This window comes from Perca fluviatilis, chromosome 13 (genome assembly GCF_010015445.1).
Source record: "Perca fluviatilis chromosome 13, GENO_Pfluv_1.0, whole genome shotgun sequence".
Classification (NCBI taxonomy): Eukaryota; Metazoa; Chordata; class Actinopteri; order Perciformes; family Percidae; genus Perca; species Perca fluviatilis.
Window position 1 is genome coordinate 26884984 of NC_053124.1, and position 24424 is coordinate 26909407.

The 24424-nt window shown below is 38.0% G+C and overlaps 2 protein-coding genes across 2 annotated transcripts in view; both read right to left on the reverse strand.

The window, feature by feature from the left end:
• Positions 1 to 347: 347 nt before the first annotated feature.
• Positions 348 to 5083, reverse strand: zgc:91910 (uncharacterized protein LOC445276 homolog). Its single transcript, XM_039819507.1, has 4 exons — positions 4963 to 5083; positions 3390 to 3540; positions 1340 to 1461; positions 348 to 692 (listed from the first exon to the last, which is right to left on the reverse strand). Exons 1-3 carry the CDS (start codon positions 5046 to 5048, stop codon positions 1366 to 1368), a joined length of 333 nt encoding a protein of 110 aa, XP_039675441.1. The 5' UTR covers positions 5049 to 5083; the 3' UTR covers positions 348 to 692; positions 1340 to 1365.
• Positions 5084 to 20361: 15278 nt separating this feature from the next.
• Positions 20362 to 24424, reverse strand: part of LOC120572002 (glycogen synthase kinase-3 beta-like) — a 14711-nt gene continuing 10648 nt past the window's right edge. The window contains exons 6-11 of the mRNA XM_039821184.1: positions 24246 to 24376; positions 23624 to 23828; positions 23283 to 23378; positions 22244 to 22430; positions 21819 to 21896; positions 20362 to 20535 (exon numbers count right to left, since the gene is read on the reverse strand). Of these exons, the coding sequence (XP_039677118.1) occupies positions 20474 to 20535; positions 21819 to 21896; positions 22244 to 22430; positions 23283 to 23378; positions 23624 to 23828; positions 24246 to 24376 (759 nt within the window). The 3' untranslated portion in view covers positions 20362 to 20473. The remainder of the gene's footprint in view (positions 20536 to 21818; positions 21897 to 22243; positions 22431 to 23282; positions 23379 to 23623; positions 23829 to 24245; positions 24377 to 24424) is intronic.

A 24424-nucleotide genomic window follows, 5' to 3' on the forward strand; every position in this document is an offset into this window, starting at 1 on the left:
TGGAGCAGCAGCACAGAGGAGGCAAAGGTGTCAAATCTTGTTTGACAAAAACCATGAATCTCCAAAAATAGTTTGGAGGAACTAATATTCTACATTGACCATCAACAAAATTACACAATGGGATTTCAGTAATTTCGAGAGGCCAATGATCATGAAAACCCATTTCACGTTCTATAGAGGGTGTGCACTGATGACAGAGACGACATCATGTGAATACCCTCTACTCGTGTGAAAATAAAATGATTGGAGTGACAAGGTTTTTACCCAACAGCATTGCCACGTCCACTGTAGATGATTGATTAAATATATAGTCGGGGTCTTAAATGTGCCATATATTAAAAAATATGTTTTTTTTTTTTTTACATCCCATTGTAGGTTTTTCAGACTCATCACATCTCTCAGTAATTAGTCACAAGGAAATTTTATTCAGTGTTAGCAGGCAATCTTGCAGGTCCCCTCCCCCATGTGAAATAGCAAGGTAGTTGTACATAATAAATATAAAAGTGGGGTGCTGGTGTACTTCTGCCCCATCGCTATTGTTTTCTCTTACACAAACACACATGTACACAGCACTTCCACCCCCTCCCTCCATCCCAACATTTTTTGTCCATGAATACTGATGGGTCCCAGTGTTCGTCATCAACCTCCTTCAGGCGCAGTGATTCAATGTTTAGTCGTTGGTCATTGTGGATCTGTAAACAAGTTTGTTGTTTTTTAGTATTATGGTAATAGTTGCAAAATATTAAAAGTGACAAAGTGAGTTAGCATAAGCGGTTACACTTTACTTGAAGGTATCTACATAAGAGTGACATGACACTGTCATGAACGTGTTATAAACATTATAAACAAGTCATAAAGTTTATGACACAAGGCTTCTTTTAGTAAGTGTCATTTGGTTTTTAATCACAACAACTTATGGTTAGGGTTAGAGTTCATGTGTCATGTTACTGTCAGGTCACTCTTATGTAGATACCTTCAACTAAAGTGTTACCGCAAAAACCATGCACTAAAGCAACACCAAAGCACTGTTCCACTTCGGCCCCCTACAGGTTGGAAGCAGAATTGTCCATTACCGCTGTCGTAATGTCTCATTTGAACTACAGATCGGCTACCCGATCTGGCAAACTTGCAGTGTGGTTATAGCCGATAGAGGGCCGCAAAGCAAAGCGAATGCCGCCATTCACCCTGTTACGAGGTGCCGAACCACTTCCAAAATGATTTTGGAAACATTATTTTAAAAAGGTACAAAAGGATCTTTGGTGTTGCTTTAAGTTTTCTTTTTAAAATGCTTGGTTAAATGCCCATTGTTCAAAATGCAGAAACTTTACTACTGTCTTACCGGGTTCGGGTCCTGTCAGCGGTTCTTCATGCCTGAACATCCACCAGCTCAGGGGGCATGGGGGACTTGGGGTGTTTGCTCTCAAAGTGCTGCTTGAAGGTCTTGGGGTCGGGCATCTGTGTCTGAAAAAATAAAGTATGGTTTACATTTTTTCTTTATCCTGTCATCCAAAAAAAAAAAAAAAAAAAAAAAAAAAAAAAAAAGTATACCTGAAATAGTTAAGTCTATTAATAAATGAATTGATTGAAAGAAAATGAAACTGTCATTTATGCAAATAAACTGAATTTTTGGGGGTTTGCACTGTTGGTTACATTAAACAATGAATTTGCGGAAGACATAAAAATAAAAAATTACTGCAAAATTGAACATCAACATTCTCTGATACTTTATAGACAAAAGAAAGAAAAGGAAATACTCGGAGGGTAATGAAAACAACTGTTGCAGCCCTAAAGCAAATGGCACTGTGCTTGAAGTGTCAGATGAACAATACTACTCAGACAGGAATTTCAAACTTCAACCTCCTTAAGATCAATAGGTAAGCATTTATATTTTTATATTTATATTTATATATATATATATATATATATATATATATATATATATATATATATATATATATATATATATATATATATATATATATATATATATATATATATATATATAATTTTTACAGTAGATTTCATAGCCAATCCTAAACTATTCAACAAAATATCTTTCATGTCTTGCTGACTCATCATTGATGCCTTGTAGAATATAGTACTCATCGCACAAAGTAAACCAGATCTCAAATAGAGTTTCTGTGAAAAATAAAAAACAGGACTCTAGACTAACTTTTTACATTGGTTGCACTGGTGCGCCTAACATTGCCATTTAGGTGCACCCAAAAATACTAAATTTTAAGCATTATTAGATATGTCTCACACTTTATTACCATATTTGTGCCTGTTCTATATGTACATAATGCCTCCAGGCTAGATAATTTTAATTATCCCTTTCAGAACCACATCTCAACTTCAACAGAAATAGTGAGCTAACTGTGTGGCTGTGATAAATAAAGCGTTCCAAACTGCGGTGGCATTCTCTTGTGTTTCTAACCTGACACATTGCAGTGGGACAGCATGTCTAACCATTTTAAGAGATAGTGGTGATCTCCTTAAGCCACTAGACCTACAAAAGTTTTAATGTCAACACCCACAGGAAAATATGGCTTTATTTAATATAATGAAAACAGAAAATTATTTATAACAGATTCCATAGATAGGGCCCTATAGATGCTGATTGAATCATATTATTCACATCTGAATAAAAACATTTAAATGTGTTGCATGTCTCATTTCTGCTTAAACTAGAGCTATTAAATTCCACTAATCAGAATCATGGCGAACTGTCAATTCTCAGGAGAGCAGTAACCTGGCTGTTCAGAAAGCGCATTTCTCCGCACCGGTCAAAAAGTGTTTCTGCGCCTCAGTTTTTTTTTATAATAACATGTAGAGCTGTCTGTCGGGCAGCGCTTCAGGGCGCTTTCTGCTTCATCTTCAAGGGGGGTAAGAAAAAAGAGGAGATGTCGTGGTAGGGCTGCATAATTAATAAAATATTTATTGTGATCCTATTTTGGCTTCCCACAATTAAATAAACACGATCGACTGCAATATTGACATACGGCTGTTCATTGTTAAATCGCATGAAAACACTACCAGGCTGTTACAGTATAACCATGCAGCCCTCTACACACATCAGACTGCTCGGTATAACTCGACTCAGCTAGACATTTCTCCTTTCTCAGCTGAGATGGACAGCATTGCGCTGCAGCGTTTACACTGACTTTATAAATAAGACTACGTCCCTAGCCACGGCGCCATAGCACTGTGGTACACATCACAACACATGCTAAATGTAACTGGAGCGTGCGCCAGCCAATGAGCTATTGAGCCTTTTGGCAAGTGCAGATTTTACTGAGCACAAGCTGTACCCCAATGATTTTTGGGCACACTCTAAAGCGCTGTACAACTAAATCTGATCTGCAGCCAGCTGTAGGTAATGTACTCACCCGGCACACGGGGCAGGTGTGGACAAGTGCCGCCTTCGCTGCAGTTTTCTGGTCAGCGGCCTGGCCTTTCTTCTTCTCTGCTGCCTTCTTGGCGTTCTTTTGCTGAGACTGAATCTTCTGCTGCCCACGAGCCATGGCCCTCAACTTTGACCTGCAGGAATAAACAAAAAAGAGACAAGTTTATCAATATGTGCAACTTTTATTGGCCAAATCGTTGACTGCAGCTTTTGTCTGTTTACACAACCACATATAAAATGCTGTATCAAAATTCAGTGTGTAAAATCACCAGCAGCAGGTAGATTTAGGATGTGATAAGCTGGCAGGGTTTTCCTGGCTGTAATGTTACGGTGTAGCACCCGAGCCGTTTTGGGCAGCACCTAAGCTGAATGTTAAAAAAATTTTTTTTTTTTTTTTTTTTTTTTTTTTTTTTTTTTTTTTTTTTTTTTTTTTTTTTTTTTTTTTTTTTTTTTTTTTTTACCTAATTTTTTATTTTATTTGCTCTAGCTTTTCCAACACTTTAGACACATATGGTTATAATAACGGTCCAAAATAATGTGAAAAAGAGACGCAAAACTACCACAAAAGGGACACAAACCGTCTACAAAGAAACGCCAAATGACCACAGAGACCCAAAACAACCCCAAAGAAAAGAAAAAGGACCAATGAAAATAAAAAACGTCACGTTTTCTTGAGGAAGGACGCCTAACTCCCAATGATGACATGACACATTAGCAGTTAAAAATAATAAAACAATTATCCAAGCTGGATAATATTTTTCAACCAACCCTTTTATGTCAAAAGACAATTTGAATATATATTTATTGGCACTTTCCTACAATGTTAAACTACATTCACAATCTATATTGTATCAAATACTCCTGAAGATAAGATTTAAAAAAAACTATGGTCAATATTACGTGGACACAGCTTTCAGTCAGAAGCTGCTTTACATGATGCTATGCCAAATAATTAAAAGTAACGTTAAGGGAAATTATAATTTTAGCGCATACACTAACAATTATGATTCCAACTTTAAGGAAACAAGTTTGGGAAAGACTCATTTATGACAGAAGCACACATATTTAGGAAAAATGACCAAAATCAACTAAATCTGCGGAACGCGGGGCATCTGCGCCTGGTGGAATGCCCCCGTTTTAGTTAACGTTATCCATGTTGACAATCACGTTTAAACAGTTTCCCTTCAAGTTAACAAACAAGTCAAGCAATAGCTGGTTTGTTATTGTCCGTATGCATTAATTTAATTGTCAACGTGGATAACGTTATTGGCCGTTGTTTCTAAACAGAACTTGTTTTAAACAACCAGTTTAGCTCGTTAGCACCATAGACAGGTTAGCACAGGCCTTTCTTCAACCGGCGCCGCCTTGCTAACACTGTTAGCTAAGATAGCTGGAGAAGCTAAGATTACATGTGAATCGGAATTACTACACATTACAATGTTGTAGGAGTATAAATAAAACACTTTCGAATACAAATCAGGGTTATCTAACATCAAATGAGTTTGATCTGTTAAACAATAATTACTGTAACGTTATTCGATTTCACGCGGATTTACCTTCGAGATTTGACTCTCCTCGCTCTTTTGTCGGTCTCTTTTTTTTTGAATGCCAAAGGAATTGTCAAAGAAGGTTTTTGAACCATCGTATTAAAACCAACAGCGCCCCATCCGGCCTGGAGCGGAACTGCAGCCTTAACAGCCGCGGCAGCAACTGGTGTCCTCAGTATTTGCTTCTGGGAATTTGTGGTTTCAGTTTGCGGAACGTTTGGAAATTAAACGTACTGAATAATAATAAGACACTTTTTTTGTGTCTCGACTATAATTCTGGTGGTGATTGTAGCTTACACATTTAAATAGTGAAGGACACAAGAGCACATACAAACTCACAAATGAATAATGTAAACTGTTCTGAAAAAAAAACACTTATGGAAACCACAAGGAAACATGACTATAACATTATTGTTTACACAAACAAAGCTTAACATTACATTTACATTATTTATTGTTCATCTAGCCTATTTAGATTCAAGTCTTTGAACCACAATTTAAATGCAGACGAATAGAGCTGATATGGTAAATTATTATTATTATTATTAGAAACTGTTGAAGCTCACCTTTAACAGAGGAGTTAACATAGTTATATTTAGATCAACTTTGGACTATAGAGAGTTTAATTGCCACATCTTCATAACTGAAATGGACTGAAATGTTGATTAAAATTATGACATAATTATATATGTCTCAAATACAAACAGGGTGGGGTAGCACAAAAATCGGGGCGTGGTACGTGTGGCCTCAGTTGCCCCCTTTCACCTTTTACTGTAATACATCCGTTGTAATGTCTGTACGCATAACTTAATCAAGTAAGTAAACCCATGTGTGTCTGTCTGTGGGGGTTATAAGGATCAGTAAGGAAGATTATTTCAGTTCCTTGAACATGAGACATCTTACTCTGTCCCCCATACACAAAGGATTCTTATGTTACTGTATTTCATTATAAAATACAAACAAATTATTTGCAGAATTATGGTGAGTTAGTTTTAACTTGACACATTGCTTTAAGCAGTGTTACTTTATTTCCAGACAAAAATGAAGGGCCAACGTCATCTTACTTAATCACATTTATATTGTAATTTAGTTTTAGAGTTTTCCACAACATTTTGATATACAACAAACCGAGCATGGCTGCTGTTAGATGAAAAGGATGTTAGATTATGTTATTCTTTGACAAAGTTGTGTGATCCACAGTCTTGTGCACCCTCCATCCAAACTAAATTATAATGTGATTATCGAAAAGCAGCAATAGGATTTCTTAAATTTTTTACAATTTAAACTGTTCCACAGATGAAGGGATGCTCTGTTTCACAGTTGGCATCAGCCCAGAGGCAGATGAGACAGAAAAGTTCCAGTGAGTTGTTTTAATAAGTGAGCGGGTTATCACACAGCATTACTGTACCTGATCGGTTCATCACAACACATTTCTCATTGTTTCTATAATTGTCCGGCTCGGCGATGCTCCAATCCTGGTAATGAAACCCTGACCCATCGCTCCAGAGCCAAACAAAGTCCTGTGAAACATACAGAATGAATTACTTCCAAACACAGTAAAGGCAACATTTTAACTATTTAAAGTGAGTAATCCCAAACTGCAAAATTTTACGAGAAGCAGCAGATCTTTCGTCTTCTACCTTAACAGCATCAGTCCCACCAATCCAGGTTTGGGAAAAACGCCCCATGGCCCCCCCTTATGACCTCCTGGATGAACTCATACTCTCCTGGGTTGTGGACAGAGGCGAGGTTGGCAGCGTTTTTGGCACAATGTTTCTGTAAAAGAAGAGATGAACAGCTTTGTATATAGACGTATAATTACACTGGATTTAAATATGAATATCATGGAGTGAATAAAGTGTAAGGCCCTACCTCTGCATCTATCCAGGGCATTTCTCTGTTGATGAAGATGAAACATCTGGATCCATATGGACCACCCAGTTGGACATCTGCTATTTCAACATCAGGCAGCACATTTTCTCCGATTTCCTCCCAAGGGCAGCAACTCCTTCTCTTCTGTCCTGTCTAACATCTGAACCGGCGGCTCATCTGGTAGAACAACAAAAATGAATTGCTGATAATCACAGACTGGTTCCTAAATTACATTTAGTTTAGTCTAAACAGCAGAAAAATAAATCATACAGTAAAGTTGTTGCAGTAATTTATCTTACCTTGATGTGTCCCCCACTATTGTGGGGGAAAATGTAAAACTGCAGTTAACTATCTAATATCAGAATATCTATAATATCAGGTATCAGAAGGACAAGATGCACCATAATTCTCAAGTGTTGACATTAAATTAAAGTTAGACTAATGCAACAGTTATGGCTTTTGGCAAAATGTAAAAATCTGTTTAACCATATTATTGTGTACATAAGAAGACTGAAAACAGTTGATGTGTTCAGTGGTTGTCTCACCTGCTGCAATGCTCAGAGCAAAGGCAGCACAAAGAAGAAAAAGGGCCCTCATTGTTTACAGTGATGCTGCAATGCAGGAATTCAAAATCACTAAAAACACAAAACATCTGGATATGCAGTTATTTATGTAGAAGTTCAAGTGAAACTCTACATCATCAAATGCATGAAACCCAAAAGTCTCACCTGCTTCAGTACTCAAACCTCTGAGTTGGGTTTCTGCAGGATTTCTGAAGAGCACTTATATACCATCAAAAAGGTAATAAACAGACTGTTTTTACATACCCTATGTATTTTATTGACTGTCATCATTAGAGTTATGCCACATTATTGCAGGGTGTGGATAAAGAGTTAATTTAAGATTTAAGATAACATTTGATTGTCTGTAGGCACAGATTTTTTCTTTATCTTGCAATACAAGCTCCAAAATTTATAAAGACAACACAACAACAACAACAACATGAAGACAAAAGTTATAATAATAATTAATATAATGGGGGCTCAGCCCTGTAAGATTGGTCATAAATAGTCATAAACATATAAATATATGGGGGGGGGAACTGTCACTTCTTTGCCTTCCTGTGCTGATTCAGCAAATATATTGACAAGGGAACAAATGAATGTTTATATATATTTTTTCTTTCTGCAATCTAGGACACTGTAGCACCTTCCGGAGGGCAGTAGTTGATACTCCCCATGAAACACATGGAAAGAATTCCTCATTATCATTTGTGATTGTCAGACAGAGTCTCTAACGGACCTTATTCATATGGCAAGTCTTAACTTGCTTCCTTCATATCTATGTAAATGTATTCGTCTGAAAAATGCTGGAAGGACCTGAGTCTTATTTTTGGTATGATTACGCTGTGATCTGGAATTTTATTGTCTGTAACTGCTATATGGCTTATGTCTGAAACTGTTTGTCACTGGGTCCAAAGTCCTACAGGTATACAACGATTGTTCAGAGTGACATTAATTGACATGAATTTGAGTCTAATCCTGGTGTGAGATTAACCGTGGGAGGTACTCCAAACTGGCGGTAATCGCTCAAGGAAACACCAGTTTGTGCCAGTGGACTCGCTCTAAACTCTCAACCAGAGCAGGAGTGATGGAGCGTTGAAGATGCTCTAATTATGTGCTGGGAATTCTGGGTGTTACCAAAGCCGTTATCAGTGTGTTTTACTGGTCTACTTCAAAAACTGCCAGTCATTTAAATAAAAAATTACTGATTAGTATACTGATAATGATATGTAGAATTACAGTAAAGGCAGTCAGATATTATTCACAAGAATAGAGGTATTATGGGAAATAGGTCACAAACTGTGGACGATCTCTGTTGGCTGTTTGACAGAAATGTACAAAATTGATAATTATAATCTCCTTGATGACACACAAAATAAAACAATTCTGAAACTGACTAAATCTCAATATAACAAGAGCAACAAAGTTGAAAATTAGGTTATAGGTTATTTACTTATTCATTAACACGTCCTTTTTTTCACACTATTTATATAGCACATCTAATAAAGGCAAAAAAGTGGCATCAAATAAAATATGTTTATGGTTTAATACACAACAAAATATAGTATATAGCTGTCAATCCACCGACACAATAACAACTTTTTCAGTGACTGTATTTCTAAAACTTAAAATTAAGGATTAATATTATAGATGTTTAGTTATTTTATCAGTGGTCCGGGTTGTGAACAGGTTGCCTCCTAATCAATGAGACCCCAGTTTTACTAGTTGTGTGCTTATTTATTTCTTGTCGTCTTGTTGTGAATTTATGATGCAGGATACTTGTTTAAATAAAAAATCATGTTTTCATACCAAAATACGTTATCTAGTATATTAACATGTTCTACCATAGGTTCCAATTACAGCAATTCTATTCTATTCTAATCAAATTCTTATTTAAAATGCAAAAAGGTTTAAATCCAGACTATTGGGACTTTGGAGAAACTGCTTTTATTTTTAAGATTACTTAATTTTATACAGGGTTTCAAAAGAGTTTCCTGTGATTTATAGAAGGGAACTTATGGTCTGTAAAAGAGTGCACACACTTCACATCATAGATAATGATGTTTTTTCCTGAACAGGAGCATCATGGTACATTTACATGTAAAACGGTCCAGGTCTTGTTCCACAGACAAAGGGAAGCGCCTTTTCACAATAGGAAGGTATCAGGTCGGAGAAATCTAACGATAAAACAAGAGAGGAAAGTGACTATTATTATTTTAGAAACAGGTTTACTCCCCATGGGGAATCCTTTCTGTAACATTTCCAGCCTTGAGTCATTTAATGTAATACCTGTACCCCACCAACGACTTATTGTGAGACACCTTCTCCATCTGCTTAAGCTGATTGTCTTACGTGGGACCCAGCTCCCATTAAATTCTGAACCGTCACTCCATAACCAAACCGAGGTCTGCAAAAACAAACAAAAGACAAATAGCATGTAAATAATGGTTTACACTAAAGGGATATTTATGATTTTTTGAAGTAGGGTAGGTAACTTACAGTACATCGCGGTCGGCACACACCCAGTTTGGAGAACAGACGGTGACTAAAATATTTTACTATGCAAATATTTTTTATGGGCAAAATGTATCTGCTGAAGATGATTGAACGCTCCAGAACAGCTTTTACATGACCTTTTGGTCATATTGTCTATGTCTAAACTGCCATTTCCAAAGTCAAGAATGAACTTCAGACTATACATAAAGCTCAGAACAAAAAGTATAGTAAAGTGTTTCTTGTGAAAAATATAGGTTGAATGGAAAATGTATGAATATGGAGTATACTGTATATAAAACATTTGTGGTCATAAAATTAAAAAAACATTTTTAGATTAACTCAAACAATCTAAAATCATAACCTTTAACTTTTATAGGGATGAATGTCTGTAAAGTGATGTTTGCATATTACCCTAACTGCATTATAGCCACCAATCCAGGCTGGGCTGTTCGTCATTAAAGAGTACTGGATGAAGTCATACTCCCCTTGGTTGTGGATGGATGCGAGGTTGGCACCGTATTGCATACAGTAATTCTGTAAAAGCAGAGGTGTAAGGCTCTTACTGCAGACAGAAATAGTATGGCCTTATTCAAATCTACAAATAATGCACATATTTTCAAACCTTTTTACCTCATTTTTAATTTCTGGGAAAGCAGAGTGAGACAGAGCAGGGGAGAGACAAAGTTTTAGAGCCAGATATATGGCTAAAATTACTTTAAGTATCATTGGACACAAAAAATTAGATTTAGGGATCATTCATGAAACATTTGGATGCAATTCTCCAGTAGGCTACAGTGCTGTGGAGATAGGTTTGGCAATGCGAGACTAGTCTCCAGTAACAGCATTGTGTGATTCAACACCTGTAAGTAAGATGTTGTAATGTCAGGCTACCTCAGCCTTTATCCAGGCCATTGGGCTGTTGATGAAGATGAAACATTGCGACTCATATCTCTGCCAGTCGGACGGACAGTCGTTCTCCCCACTGCCTTCGTATGAAGACGGGGTTACATAGCCCTGCCATGTATTCATCCTTCCTGCTATCCGACGCAGCAGCTCCCCAGAGCCTGGAAGAAATAAGCATTGATAAGAACTGACACAATGGCCTTTTGCAGATAATTTCCTGATAGACTGACGTCAAACGTTAGACAGACGTTCAGAAGCTGTAAACCAGCATTATATGGGCAAAAGATTACCAAATCATCTGCGTACAAGGTGATGGATGAGAAAATTGACTATCACACATCCTGAAATGTATGCATGTAACTGTTGTGACAAATAATCATCCATATACACATTAAAAAGAAGACAAGTTTGAGGCTTTTGGTTTGTGGTCCAAGATATTACCTTACCTTACCTCCAGTCTTGTTTTGCTGAACCTGCACATGCTCCTCCATTGGCTCTGCAGAGGAATAACAGTCACATGATAATATTAACATTTTTAAATCTTTTTTTTTTTTATGTGACAGCCGTTCATGTTCAGCAGAACAGAAGTCACATTTTCAACCTGCTGTTTAACAACTCGTCATGAATCTACGTTACAGTAATCCTTATGAAAACATGAATGTTACACTGTTCCTTGGTGCAAGTGCAAATAAATAAACATGCATAGTAGTTGACAGTTGTGTATCTATACACTATTTTATCCAGTGAATAGTTTTATTTGGGGTAAATAAAAGCTATAAAGCACACAAAAAGCCAATAGTTGCTTTTACTTGTCTCCAAACTGGCTCTAAAGCAGAAACAAAAACAGCAACACACACATTGTGCCCCATAAATGGTGCAGGATGATATCATTTATTGAGCAGCATCTCTCCCACAATGCTTTTCAAGTACCAAAATACTGTTCAAAACTGTATCAACATATTTTGTCCAAACAGTATAATTTATAATTACAACTGGAGTAAGTAACTGTAACCTTGGTATATAGTGTGAAAAGGGAGGACATTGTTTTTTATTTTATTGTTCCATTTTATTTTTGTATTATTAACGATGTGATTTTATTTGCCTCGTTGTAGTGCTGAAATGTTTTAATCCTGGTTCAACTATGTAAAGCCCTTTTTAACTTTGTTTTGAAAATTGCGGTTTAAAATTAAGATAATAAATTATTAATATTATTAATGAGTCTCACCTGGCATCATCTCCATCACTGGATCTGCTGTGGAAGAAGATTCAGATGGAGGTTAACCATCTTCAGAAACTATTTTTATGACAAGCTTCTGGTTAGTTGGTAAAATGTAACAGTGTCTTTTTGGTTTGGATCAGTCAATGTCCGTTGTGATTATTTTTATTTTTTGAAAGGGTCGCAGGTCGGAGTTGAACCTGCTGCGACAAGGACAGAGCCTCTGTACGTGGGGCTCTCTCTCTACCAGGTGAGTTATCCAGGCGCCCCGAGTCAATTTAGTCATTTGTAAGAAGAGTTTCTATTGCAACTTAAAATGAAACTCTTTTATTATACCATTTCGTCAATCAGTATATCATTTTCTTAAATCATTTTTTTTTTTCTTCAATCATCACTCCATGTTGGACTCTGAACACCCATGCTGGGTGTTTAGAGTCTTGGTGAGTCTCACCTGCTGCAACGCTCAAAGCGAAGAAGGCGGCACAGAGAAGAAACATGACCCTCATGGTTTATACTGAGTAATGGACGACTGCAGAGCAAATCTAAAAAACATTCATGAGAGAACATTGATATACAATTTATGATATAAACACATCCATAAACTGTAATGGAAAGCTCCCAGATTAAGATGCATATAAATCTCACCTTCTTCAGTAGAGTTGAATCTTTCAGCCGAGCGTCTGCAGCTTCTGGAAAACTAAACCACTTATATACAAGGAGCAACAAGGAAATACTCTTTGAATTTATAACTGATTACTATGACTTTAGGCAATTGATTTACTCTTGTAAGATGAATTTTGAGACACAAACACCATGGTTCGGAATTCACACCAGCTCCTGGTTAAATGTTGTTAATGTTGGGCGTTTTTCTGGCCTCAGGTGAGGCTCTCCAACTGGTTGTAACTGGTTAGTGTTCCCTATATCTACACTATGACACACTGATGTAGAGAAATAGAGAGGGAAAAGTAAAATATTACACCTAAACTTACCTAGTAGCATTTGGTTCTGGTTAAAAGGCTGGATCTCCTCCCTTACCTTCTGTTTCACAGTCACAAGTTACGCAGACCATAAAACACAAAGAAGCCACAATCCTACGATTAAAATAATATCAAATGGATACATTTATAAAGCACTTTTATCTAAAGCTCCTTACAACTTTATACTCACCTATTCACACACTGGCTGCTCTCAGGACACTGAACTCACCAACTGAAGAAATACTGGATCAGGTACATGAAATACTGTATCTATCTGATGAAGTTGCAGAAGGGACATATTGTACATTCTGGTTCTGTAACCCACTTGCAGGGAACTGAGCCTGAACGTGAACTTGCAGCTGCTGTAAAATCTGTAGTGTATTGTAAGATCTTTTTCAGATTTTCAGCTGCTAACTTGAAATCTGAGTATCAAGCAAGTAGGACACCGATATTCCCCGAGGACACTCGCAAAGAAATGCACAAACATAACCCTTAACAACACAAGTGACATTTTGGGCTTTTTATTTTTTGATCATTTCGTGTTAATGCATATGGCAGAATATTTTGCAAGGGTTTGAGGTTTTTTTTTCATCCTCAGGTCCTATAATAAAAGTCTGCAGACTGCAAACACTACAGTGTATGATGCAATGCATTAAAAACAATGTTGTTTCTAAATAAATCCCCCAAACATTTAGTATACAGAAAATCATTAAACTGTTGCATAAAACCGGGGCATTATGTAAACGAACTGGTTATGATCAGGACTGAAGTTGGTTAAAAGATTTGACTCAAAGAAAGTCAAAAATAATATATTTTTATGGGACTTTTGTCATTTTTTTTTAAAAAGGGATGTAAGAGGGTTAACTGGTCAGCCTTTAATCAAGGAAACGTGACAATTTCCTTATCGTCCAGAGAGGTCAAGATTTACAGTGATTTATTCAGTCAAACTCTGCCAAAATAAATAATGGCACACAGGTTTTGGTCTTATTAACCCTAGTCTCACATTACCAGACTTTCCTCCATGGCGCTGCGGAGGGGGGGGGTCTGGCTAGTCCACACGGCATTCCGGGATTGGAGAAAAACGTGTTGTGGTTTATTGGCATTTCTTTAAAGGTCCCATGACATGGTGCTCTTCGGATGCTTTTATATAGACCTTAGTGGTCCCCTAATACTGTATCTGAAGTCTCTTTTCTATAGACCTTAGTGGTCCCCTAATACTGTATCTGAAGTCTCTTTTTTTTATTTTATTATTTTTTATATAGACCTTAGTGGTCCCCTAATACTGTATCTGAAGTCTCTTTTCTATAGACCTTAGTGGTCCCCTAATACTGTATCTGAAGTCTCTTTTCTATAGACCTTAGTGGTCCCCTAATACTGTATCTGAAGTCTCTTTTCTATAGACCTTAGTGTGTCCTCTAATACTGTATCTGAAGTCTCTTTTCTATAGACCTTAGTGGTCCTCTAATACTGTATCTGAAGTCTCTTTTATATAGACCTTAGTGGTCCCCTAATACTGTATCTGAAGTCTCTTTTATATAGACCTTAGTGGTCCCCTAATACTGTATCTGAAGTCTCTTTCCGAAATTCAGCCTTGGTGCAGAATTACAGCCACTAGAGCCAGTCCCACAATGAGCTTTCCTTAGGATGTGCCATTTCTGTGTCTGTAGCTATTGAGGAGGGGGGGGGGGCAAGGTGGAGGGTGGGGCCTTGACTGCCACTTTGCTCGTTTGAAAGCCATGATGTCTCTCTCTCTCTCTCTCTCTCTGGCAAAGCAGAAAAATGGGAGGTAACCCTGCTCCTTATAGCAGATTCCAGATCGGCCCATCTGAGCTTTCTTTTTCTCAAACGTAGAGCAGGATACCCAGGGCTCGGTTTAGAGCTATCGCAGTTTCTAGCCACTGGCGGACCATAGGCAGGCTGGGGGAATGCATATTAATGTTAAAAAACCTCAAAGTGAAACTTTCATGCCATGGGACCTTTAAACCAATCACAATCGTCATGGGCGGCGCAAAGCTCCGCACGGTGCCGCTGCAAAATGGCCTCTGGAAGGAACTTGTTTTGGTGGAACATGTGTACTTTCAAAAGTTGTTTTAGTCGTGCAACAGAAAACTCTGATTGGACAGATAGTCTAGCTAGCTGTCTGGATTTACCCTGCAGAGATTTAAAATTCCAACAAAGAAAGCAGAAAACGGACATCGGCAAAAAAACATGCATCCGGCGCAATCTTGGAAGTGGAACGTCATGGATCGAGACTATATTAACCCACAGTCTAATTACCAACTCAGTTATTAGGTTTGTCTGTATCGATCTAAACTAGTTCATAACCTAAAAGAGAAACACTGCACACAGTCTAAACACAGTTTCATCACTTTATTACAGTAAATGAGTCCATATCATACATACACAGAACAGAGACAGACAGGTTTGTGTTTCTTTCTCTCTCCTTCTCAGTCTATCACTCCAACACATCAGTCCATCAGGGCAGGATGACACCAAAATGAACAGCACTGGAGTAAAAATAGTTACTAAAAGTGATGTATTAACTTATACAGAGATGCAGTAATATCCCTCAGTTACATAAGGGAGGTAATGTCAACAAACAACTGAGCTTTCAGAGAATTTTAAAACACAAACAAAAAGTACAATTTCTGAGATTAGGCTTACTTGAAACTGTCAGTCAACATTTTTGCATGTTGCCTCTCAACTAACACGTGCACAGCTGATAGGTGGCTCTGTATGCAGTCAAAACACAAATGTCTATTTCTGCCATCTTGTGATCATTAGCAGCAAATCTGAATGCCATACGGCACATAATACAAAATGCCAGTGTTGGGTACAAGCTGGACATCATACTATGTGATTTCTAGTCCAACTAAACACTTTTGAGATCAAGTCAGACATGATGAGACAGCAACTTTCTCTGAAAATGCCAGTCAACTGTAGCTGAAACATTTTTTTCTCAATACTGCACAGTAATCATATTGCAATCTGTCACAACACACAAAGTTCTGTTCCAACATGAGAAAAAAACAACAATGCGGAAGAAAAAGAAAACAAGTACAGCAATTTTACGCATCAAAGTTTGTTGTGCCTCCAGAAGAGCTGCGTGAAATCTGATAAAGTTGCTAAATTGGGGTTGAAGACTTAGTCTGAAAATGAAATAGCCCTCTGCAGCCCGCTCTTCATCTCTGCTTTAGGCCATTTCTTTTTCTTTTTTTTATAGCTGCTGTTTCAGATGATTTTGAGCTTTAAAACGTATTATTTTAAATCTGCAAAATGCAAGACTTTTGTCAGCTTAACATTTATTTGTATTTGTTTCAGGATTGAGGTTGACATTGCTCTGACTGCGACTGTCTGCCTCCTGGTTACTGGGGAGAGACAGAAGGAGGTATTTCAATAGTACAAAGAAGGGGTAGATTGTTACCAAGGCCAAAAGATAAAAAGGAAATTAATCTTGAATACGTTTCACTCTAATTGGCATGTGGAGAACTTGTCTATTAATGACTGCACAGCTCCCTCTTGTGGAGAATCTGCAGTCAGTAAAATGAGATTTGGAGTCAGTTACAAGCCACTCCCGTTAAGGTGCTTTACTGCTCTTTAAAATCTATTTATTATAAAAGGAAAACAAACGTCTAGAAAGATTTTGCATTTATTAGACTGTCTAGACCAACAGTAGATTTAAATGAGCAGGCTGGAGAGAGCACTGTCATATATCCTTGGCCAGATTTAAACCCAAAATGCAAATTGAACAGAACCCTTGAACTCGCTTACGGATACTTTACAATTTTCTCTGGACTGCAAGAAAGAGAGAGAGAAAGATCATCAACAAATATGAGGGGTAGGCTGATTCTTTTTTTCTTCCTTTGCAGTATTTACATTTTGAATTGTGAAAAAAGAAACTTATTTACAACAATGCACAAACTAAGACTGCTTCATCGACAGGATGAGGGGAAGAGAAAAGATATAAACAACTCTGTAATAAAAGTAAAAAGAGGAAAATAAAAATCAGTGATATTTACATGTGCTATAAGAGAAGGAGAGAATGGGGGGGAATGGCTTCTGAGATTGGAGGAAGAGACGAATCAGCCATGTTTGATTCCTCTCGGTTGAGTCACACCTTTTCATAGCCACAGTCAAGTCTGACAGCTCCGAGTGTGACGCGTCCTGCAGAGTTAATCAAACATGCTGGTTGGACTCTATAGCAAAGAAAGCAGAGTGAGCCTGGCAGTTACCCACAGGACTGACCGGTTAGGCTGGGAAAGAGAATGAAAAATGCTCTCCACTCTCCTCAAATAAAATCAACGTGACGAATGTGGTGAAATAAAAATAAAAAAAATTTAAAAAAGAAGCATCGAGCTCTTATACGTGTGTGTGTATATGTATATAAAGAAGGTTCAAAACAAACAGGACTGCAGTTTAAAAACAGCAGGTGGAGGCATGGTACAACAATAGTATCAAATATACTATAAATGTCCTGCTCAGACTGCAGGTTGGAATATGGACACACACACACACACACACACACACACACACACACACACACACACACACACACACACACACACACACACACACACACACACACACACACACACACACACACACACACACACACACACACACACCCCCACACACACACACACACACACACACACACACACACACACACACACACACACACACACACCTAACCTACATGTAAACATGACCTCAAACCGCTCACTTTTCTCACTCTTATATGGGGTAAAATTTAAATTGGTCTTCACAAAGATAGAAGTACAAGGAGCACACAAACACAGTCACCGAAAATGAACACCCCCCCCCACCCCCCCAGCTTGAAATGCAGTCAACTACTATTCACATTACACCTTCCATTCATCTTTCAGTTTGTTAATTCTGTTGTTGTTTCTACAAAGATCTTCACTCATTTTCCACTGATGAAGTACAGTTTGCTAAAGAAGTTTCGACACCATTTTAAAGCCCACTTCGGCTAAAATTAACTGACATCCAACTCTCATCACAAAAACAAATAAATAAATTTACATAGAGTTTAATAAAACAATAAATCCCCCATCCTGGCATTCTGTAGTTTCTCTGCTGCATTTCATCAACAGGAGGACCAACAATCTCTCAGCTCGTGGGAGTACAAAAGCATTTTTTCTACACTAACATCAGACACAAATCTTTCAGCCAAAGGGGAATTCCACCAAAAGTTACTTTTAGATAGTATTTGTGTTTAATCTGCCAATATATTTTAAGGGACCTTAAAGGTTTTTTTGGTTGTTTTTTTTTTAAGAGAAATGCCTTCATAATATTGTGAAATTAAATTGATTTTAAGACTAGCAACACATGTAGAATACATGTCATCAGACAGTGTGGGGAATTATAAAGGGGAGCCATTATGTAACTATATTTACCACACTTAAAATACTTTTCAAAGCTTTTAAAATGTATAGCTTATCTTAAAACAATTTCAGGATTTTTTAAAAGCAGCAACGGTTGCCCTAGTTCAAACATTTTCAAACGTTTTTAGAAAGCTTGAAATTAAAAACAAAAGAAAAAGTAGTTTTTTTTGTTTAAAAAGGTATACTATGCAGGAATTGTTGCTTAATTTTCAAAAACAACATTCAAAGCTGGCCCCTCCTACCCCCCGGCTAAGCAACACCAGAAGCGCAAGCCCCCTGGGTGCGGTTGCTAAACACAGCCCGGTGTACCACCTGCAGCATCACATACGCCCGCTTACCCCACATTCAGTCTAGTTGTGGAATGAGCTACACAGCCACTGCCCAAAGGCTGGCGCTCAGATAATGTCCCAAACACAGCAAAATAAGGATACTGCCACACAACTCTAGTGGGACAGAAGTGATGACTAAGAGGGATTACTTTTGTATGAGTTGATACACGGTTTCTTTTAGGAAAATCCTGCATTGTATAATTTCCAGCCAATATTAGTGGAACACACCTTTAAAGACATTTCTGAACACAGCCGTTTCCCTCCACAGTAAACTCCACTCACTGACACTTTCTAGCACAAGTGAAACCAGTGAAGGCTTCCAGGTTTCTTTTTCTTTTAGAAGGTTAAGAGGGGCATACATTTGGTTATTTTCTTCAGCAAGTAAAAAAGAAAAACTTTCTTTAAGAAGCATTGACGTCGGGATACAGAATCTCTAGTTTATTAGACGAGCTTCAATATCCGCTTTCTATTGCTGAAAAGATCTAGGACAGTGGCACCTGAGGCACCGCTGGTTGTTATGCAATCATCCAGTGGACACAACTAGTTGGTAGGACAGCGAACTAGCAGCACACTGAGCAGCCTCCAGTACAGTAACACTATTTGCACTACTATGGTTTTAATTTGTTTGCTCAATTTCAAAATGCTCATTTTCTAGATCTGCTTTTCGCTGAGCAGCACATTCACACTTTTTTTCCACAACTGACATTTACAGGTCTGGCCTAATTTTTGAGGTGATGAACAACAGAAGATGGATTTGAGGAATATACCTCCGGATGATCGACTTTCCAACAAACTTACACCTCTGCCATCCTGGATGTGGAAATGAGTTTTGTTGGTTTCTCAGAGGAACATTTCACACTTTAAGCAGACAAAACGCTCTAGAACAGGAACCAAACACATGGACACCAGACGCGGTGACTGGTGGAGTCAGTCTGCATAAAGTAATGCAGCCACTGAACATGATTCACGTAAGGGGCAATACACCTCCAACCATACACTGACAATTGCTACCCTGGTACTGATGAGGTTTTCTACTCTACCTGCCATTTAAGCAGATAAATTAACAAGATGTGGAGGTTAAATTTAAAACGTAAACATCAGGCTGGATTGGTAAATATAAAGTGGCTGGAGGATTTAGAAATGTATCATTCCCTGCATCCGCTCTCCCGCCCTGAGTTGAATAAAACATCCTTTACCCTGATGACCTACTTGGGGCCAGTTCTGATCTTGGTTAGGCAGTGTACAGTTCAGATGCAAAAACATTTCAGAATATAAAAAATAATCTGATGTGGAAAAAAGGAAAACTCCAGAGACAAAAATGTTTGCTTTCAATTAGTCAAATAAATAAACAAAGAAGGAAGAAAAAAAAAAGTTGATAAAAAAAAAAAGAAGGTTATATTACAGAGGACCAGCCCCGACTATTGAACCTTTACAGACCAACCCCAAAGGAGAAGGGGGAACAACATGTTTTTTTTTTTTATAAAAAACCACCAGAATTTTTTCCCCTGGCAGCTACAGAACTAATGTTTGTTCAATGTTACTGTACAACTTTTTTTTTTTTTCTCGCCCTTTTTTTTTTTTTTTACAAAACAGATCATCTAAGAGGAGAGCAAGCAGCATGGAAGAAAGCAGTAGTGTGTGCAGTATTTTTTTTTTGTGTGTGTGTGTGTGTGTGTGTGTGTGTGTGTGTGTGTGTGTGTGTGCGTGTGTGCGTGAGAGAGAGAGAAGGGTCAGGCTGGCAGGCAGGTGAGGAGCTGCTTCAGATGCTGTTAAGAGATCCTGGTACTGAACTGTGTTGAGATGAATCTGAACCGGTACCATCTGAAGGACGAAAGAGATAACAAAAGACAGTGGTGCATTAACAGTACAGTACACAAAGGTAGTATTATTTAAAGTATTATTACGTTATAATATTAATATGAAACAATATTGTTTTCTGGAAATACGTGTGAAAAAGTGGGGGTCATTGTATATTTAAGGACTACACAATAACATTCACAACAGTAGATGTATGATGGTTCTGACTCGTAGCTGTAACTGAAAACATACTTCTCTTCCCTTTCTGTGTGTTAGCGTTTTCAGAATCACCGTCGCTACGTGAAACCAAAGATGCTCTAAAACAACTTTCTTAACCATCTCTGGTGAAACTTCCAAGCTGCAATAAGGCAGACATGCTTGGTTCTTTCAGTGAATTGCCATTTTAATGCCAGGGCTCACCTCCACACATGTAAATGTTCCACTAAAACAAGTTCCCACGCGAGTCCGACACTATTTTTTGCAAGGGCACCGTCGCTGCATCCGGGCTTAGCGATGCCCAAGACGATTGTGATTGGTATAAAAAAAAATTAAAAATACAAACAACCCGGAGCGTTTTTTCTCTTAGGGCGGAATAAGGATGGGTTCAGCCTGACCTTTCTCCAGGGTGGAGATATGTCCGGCTATGCGAGACTACAAATATGAGAACAATCTCATCTTTGGACCGTTGCGCATCTTTCCAGAAAACAGAGGGTTCGAAAAGGGTGATCGATTATAATCAGGGTCTTTTTAATATTCAAGCAAATACATTACATATTCACTACGTATTTTCAATTCAACAAACTTGTGCATTCTGATATTTGTCATTTGTAAATAAGGAACAAATATTTCACATCTAATCAGTTTATGACAAATTCAAGTTTTATATCTAATACCACCACCTTGTGTCCAAAAAGACTCATTACTCTGGTTTCAGCAAAAACATACTCCGCTAACCAGACTGGACACATAAAAGATGTTTTAGTTACAGAACTGTTTTTTGGAAATTATTTGGTCAGAAAAAAGAAAAAAAAGAATTTTATATGTTAAATAATCTGCTGCATTACTTTTAATCATCAGTAAAAAAAGACCAGGATCTTTCACTCACTAGCTATTTAAAATAAATAAAAGAAAATTGCGTTAAAACAATTTAATTCCACATTGTTACTTGTGAAGTCTGGATTTTTTTGTAATGGTATTCATTTCACACAATGTTTTAGCAAATATTTCGTCAGCCATCTATGGCCAAAACTATGGTGATAATAACATTACAATAAAATTATAATAATATTAACATATGAGTTTCCCACCGTGGGCGGAAGCAGCTGTATGAGCGCGAGCGTGGGGAGGAATGAGGGTTGGGTTCAGCTGGGGCTGGATGGACAGCTCTGCAGAAAATAAAAAGAGTTTTTATTTAATGATAAGTCACATATCAACAGGACAGCGTCACACAACAAAAGAATATTGTACGGTGCATTAAATGCACCTCCTCTGAGGTCGCAGCGTTGGCCCAAAACAAACCAAGATACAGCACCGGATTGTATTTAAGTTAAAACAGATGGTGATGAATCCATCGAACTTCAACACAACTTAATCATATAAAACGGATGGGAATCAGACTTCTCCTGGATAATTTATTTTATTTTTAAAAGTACTTCTTTGGACAAAACCGATCAATGTGGTGCTGAAATTAAACCAAAACCTTTAAGATAAGCGTGCCTGAATCTGTATATACCTGTGGTGCTGAAGTTGAAGAGCATGGGCAGTTCTCGGCCGCTCGGCAGTCGTGTGTTCGGCTGGCGCAGCTCGTCAAAAAAGGTGTGTGAACAGGCCTCTAGTGGGGAGAACCGTGAGGCCGGCGTGTACTCCAGCAGCCGGGAGCAAAGAGCGATGGCCTCTGGAGGGGTGCGAGGTTTAAACACCTGAGGAACAAGAAGCGTTTAAGTCAAAATGTCTGCCAAAAATGACAACCACATTAGAAAATGTCTAGCATCAATGTAAAGCACTCTGTAGGTAATGTCAAATTCTAAATGACCAAAAAAAAAAAAAAAGAACTTTACTGTACATGATGGACATTATTTCAACTGTAAATGTCAAATTTATTCATTTTATATATTACCTTCACACTAAATTGTACAACTGTTGCACAACAATATTTATTATCTATTGTAGCTTAGCATGAGACGCTGCAATGTTCCATTTACATTAAGTACTTTCATTTTAGTGTTAAACGTTTGGTAAATGTAGAACCTCAAAAAGAAAGAAAACTCTCTATAGAAGAGTTCCGCATCTAAAAAAGCAATTGCATGCAGTTTTTGAAGTAGAAAGCTATGCGCTTTGTAGTAAATGTTAAAGGGCCACTTCTGTTGGTTTTAAGTGGTTTCTGTACTCTTAAGGTGTCACAGGGTTAACCGACTTTCAGGAGGAGGGCACTAAAGCACTTTAACTGGCAGATTTAAATAGACTGTGTGGGCAAAAAACACGTCCACATATATTCTCTTTTTTTGTTATGAGTAACTGGTGTAACGTGTTTGAATCAAATACGTTTGTATGTACAGTATATAGAAATTCAGAACATTTTCAGAGTTCCTCTACACACAAAAAGTCTCATTAATGTCATAAGAATCAGAAGTAAAATAATAGTAACAGACAACAACTTTCAGACATGTAGCTCTCCATGTTAACAGATTCATTCTACATTCTACATGCCAGACAGTGCAGGCCTGGCAAACATTGACTGCCCTGCTGGTGTTTGTCCTCAGGTATTGACTTACCTTGGTCCATGGATGAGCTTTGATCTGGGGAAACTTGAATTCTGTGTAGTTTGGGTTCATCTCTCGGATTTGTTCCCTTGTTGGGGTTCCTAGGACCTAAGAATAGATGTAGGAGTATGAGCAGTATTCTGTAGACACACAGGCCATGTGGGTGTGTGATTGACTGTAATTATTCTAGCAGTCTTATGATACCAAAACATTTATACAAAATAATAGCACAAAAACACACCCACAACAACAAACCAGGTTGATATCCTACTGTGACAATCTCCACTGAAAACTGAAATTAAAGTGGCCCTCTGATCAGTTCAGCATCACACAGATACCTAATAAACACTCACCTTGATAATCTCTACGAGCTGGTCCACCCCACTGTCACCGGGGAATATGGGTTGTCCGAGCAGCAGCTCAGCCAGTACGCAGCCTGCTGACCAGATGTCAATGTTTGCCGTGTAGTCTGTGGCACCAAAAATGAGCTCAGGGGCGCGATAATACCGTGAGCAGATATACGACACGTTGGGTTCACCGCGGACCAGCTGCTTGGCGCTGGGGAAACACAAGAAATCAAATTAAACAATAAAGATGAGGTCCAAGGGAATGAAAAGTGTGAGTAATATTGAGTAGTACTGTGGAGTAAATGGCTAGCAAGAGCTGTAGGGGTTTGTTGGGGTTCATCTCCCAATAGACTACAGAAGTTTTTAACCTACCCAGTGTTTAAAGGTCCACCGCGCAAAACAAACTTGGTCGGGGTTAAGAAGTAGGTCTGCCATATTGAATACAGCCCCATGATGCTCTTGGGCTGTTTAAAATAGTTACTTCATGCCTAAACCTTCACACATTATCGGCAATGTCACATACTGAATACCCAATAGGAAAACATATTTAGATCGGTTTAATTCTGTTTTTTTCTGCACATACAAACATGCTAAATCTCTTTATTTTTCATCTGTTCACGCATCTCACCTGCCAAAGTCACACAGCTTGAGGATGGCAGTTTCTGGGTCGACAAGCAGGTTTTGGGGCTTGATGTCTCTGTGACACACACCCTGGGAATGGATATAAGCAAGACTGCGAAACAACTGGTACATGTACACCTGGGGAGGTCAAAGCATAAGAACACACTGTTAAAAAGGGACACAAAC

Coding starts and splice junctions, on each gene's coding strand:
- zgc:91910 (XM_039819507.1), bottom strand. CDS start 5,048: ATGGTTCAAAAACCTTCTTTGACAATTCCTTTGGCATTCAAAAAAAAA. Junction 3,541..4,962: donor AGGAGAGTCAAATCTCGAAG/GTAAATCCGCGT, acceptor TTATTCCTGCAG/GTCAAAGTTGAGGGCCATGG. Junction 1,462..3,389: donor ACACCTGCCCCGTGTGCCGG/GTGAGTACATTA, acceptor TTATTTTTTCAG/ACACAGATGCCCGACCCCAA.